The 1,788-nt window shown below is 51.7% G+C and overlaps 1 protein-coding gene across 1 annotated transcript; it reads right to left on the bottom strand.

Annotated features, from left to right (window-relative positions):
- Positions 1-1,041: 1,041 nt before the first annotated feature.
- LOC100899739 (uncharacterized) lies at positions 1,042-1,593 on the bottom strand. The gene is made up of 2 exons (XM_003739732.2): positions 1,329-1,593; positions 1,042-1,237 (listed from the first exon to the last, which is right to left on the bottom strand). Exons 1-2 carry the CDS (start codon positions 1,591-1,593, stop codon positions 1,179-1,181), a joined length of 324 nt encoding a protein of 107 aa, XP_003739780.1. The 3' UTR covers positions 1,042-1,178.
- Between the last annotated feature and the right edge of the window lie 195 nt (positions 1,594-1,788).

The raw sequence follows: 1,788 nt of genomic DNA, 5'->3' as shown, positions 1-1,788 counted from the left end.
AAGCGTTCGAGATGACCCCGACGGCGCGGTGGTAGGAGCCTCTTCTGGCTCCGGAGAAATTGCGCCAACTGTTTGGAATCAGGAACAGCCAGAGGTGGGGAATCTGTCGGGGCCCCAGGCCCAGGAGCTTGCAACCGTCTGTGCACACTGAATGCAGGATCTGACCATTGCTTCAATATCAGAAGACATCTTCGGCCAGTAGAAATGAGCTCGACCGAGCGCCTTCATTCGGACGATGCCGGGATGGCCTGCCTGGAGCTTATTCAAGACTGAAGCCCGCAGTTTCATAGGAGCAATGACCCGATCGCCGCACTGAAGAACGCCGTCCGTGTTGCATAGGCTCTCGGCCTGCTGGGCAAAGGGTCGCAGCTCCGGGTCCTGGAAATCAGATTTCTGCCAACCACCGATGAGATGCTTGGGAACGCGGACCAACAGCTGGTCAGATTCCGTAGCCGCTCTTATTCTTTCTCCCGTTGGAGTAAAGGCTTCCCCCAAGCTGACCAAGCTCCGGACCTCCGATTCTTCAGTTTCGAGAGAAGCAATAACCTCCCCAATCCCGCAGTTCTTCGCTTTGTTCCGAGTATCGTTGATCAGGCGCGAGAGGGCGTCCGCGAGCCCGAAGTCGGTAGTCCAAACGTATTCAATCTTGAAATCAAAGCCGACCAGCCTAAGCGCCCATCGGCGTAGACGAGCCGCCGTACGCTCGCGTCGCTCGCTCAGACCTTTAGTTTGAGATGTGCGAAACAGCGCCAGTAATGGGCGATGGTCGGTTCGAAGGGTAAATCGTCGGCACCAGACAAAGTTTTTTCAGACGTTCCACTGTGGTGACCAGCGCCAACGCCTCTTTTCCCATTTGATTAAGATAGTCGCATACTCTGGTCTTTGGTCCGGCATGATTTCTCTTATGCCTATGTATTTCAAATCAAACGATATCTACACAAGTCGTGTGAATAAACCGAATATATAAGAAGTAGGCTCTTCGGCTTCTTTCTGCGAAATTTTATTCGTCACCAGCGTTCCCCCCTATAACCACCGGTGGGATTCACAGAACACGCTCCCAAACCACGACGATCGGTTCAGCCGTTTTCGAGTGTATAGGGTACCCGGATATAAAGACAGACATTCAAAGATTTTTTATTTGTCGATTCACGTTTTTATATGTGTAGAATATTCGATTATTATTGAGCCTGGTCGAGGATATACTCGATCAACGCTCGCGCGGTCGCCAGGATGTACTCTGAAAAAGCAAAACACTTAGTTAGAGAAATAGGTTCGGGAGGGCTGGTCTATGGGATGCTCAATAAGAACCCCATGGAATGATTTCATACCCAAAATTTTTTTCTCGATCTTGCGCGGTCCCTCGGTGGACTCCGCTTTTTTTCGCGAGTTTTGGTCCCGGTTCTTCAGCTCCGCGACCACCGCCGCGTTCTGATTGAGGACCTCCGCTTGTGCCGCCCCACAAGCGTGGGCGATCTTGGTCGTTCCGATTTCCATCACGATGTCGTTTATGTCGGACATTGCCCTCGCAATGTCCGACAGGAGAGCCAGAAGCTCCTCCGTATCCCTTTCGTGCACGCTCTTCACATCGAACATTGTTTTTCGATGGAGCCTGATGCGGCAGCATTCCTCGATAGCGGCCCCCTCCGTTGTATGGAGAATCGCCCTAAGGAAAAAAAGCATGATTGCAATCTGCGGAGAGGAGAGAAGAGGCTCGAAAATTTTGCATGCATGGGATCATCTATTGGCATGGAACGAGCGTATACTCGGAGTATCATTCTATTGGCCAAG

The sequence above is a fragment of the Galendromus occidentalis genome, unplaced genomic scaffold (assembly GCF_000255335.2).
Source record: "Galendromus occidentalis unplaced genomic scaffold, Mocc_1.1 scf7180000076583, whole genome shotgun sequence".
Lineage (NCBI taxonomy): Eukaryota > Metazoa > Arthropoda > Arachnida > Mesostigmata > Phytoseiidae > Galendromus > Galendromus occidentalis.
The sequence above is the reverse complement of the archived record's forward strand: the minus strand, read 5'-3'. Positions and strand labels throughout refer to the sequence as shown.

Bases quoted from the DNA above. Each gene is read 5' to 3' on its own strand.
- LOC100899739 (XM_003739732.2), bottom strand. From the start codon at position 1,593: ATGTTCGATGTGAAGAGCGTGCACGAAAGGGATACGGAGGAGCTTCTG. The intron at 1,238-1,328 runs GTATGAAATCAT...TTGCTTTTTCAG, and splicing joins GATCGAGAAAAAAATTTTGG to AGTACATCCTGGCGACCGCG.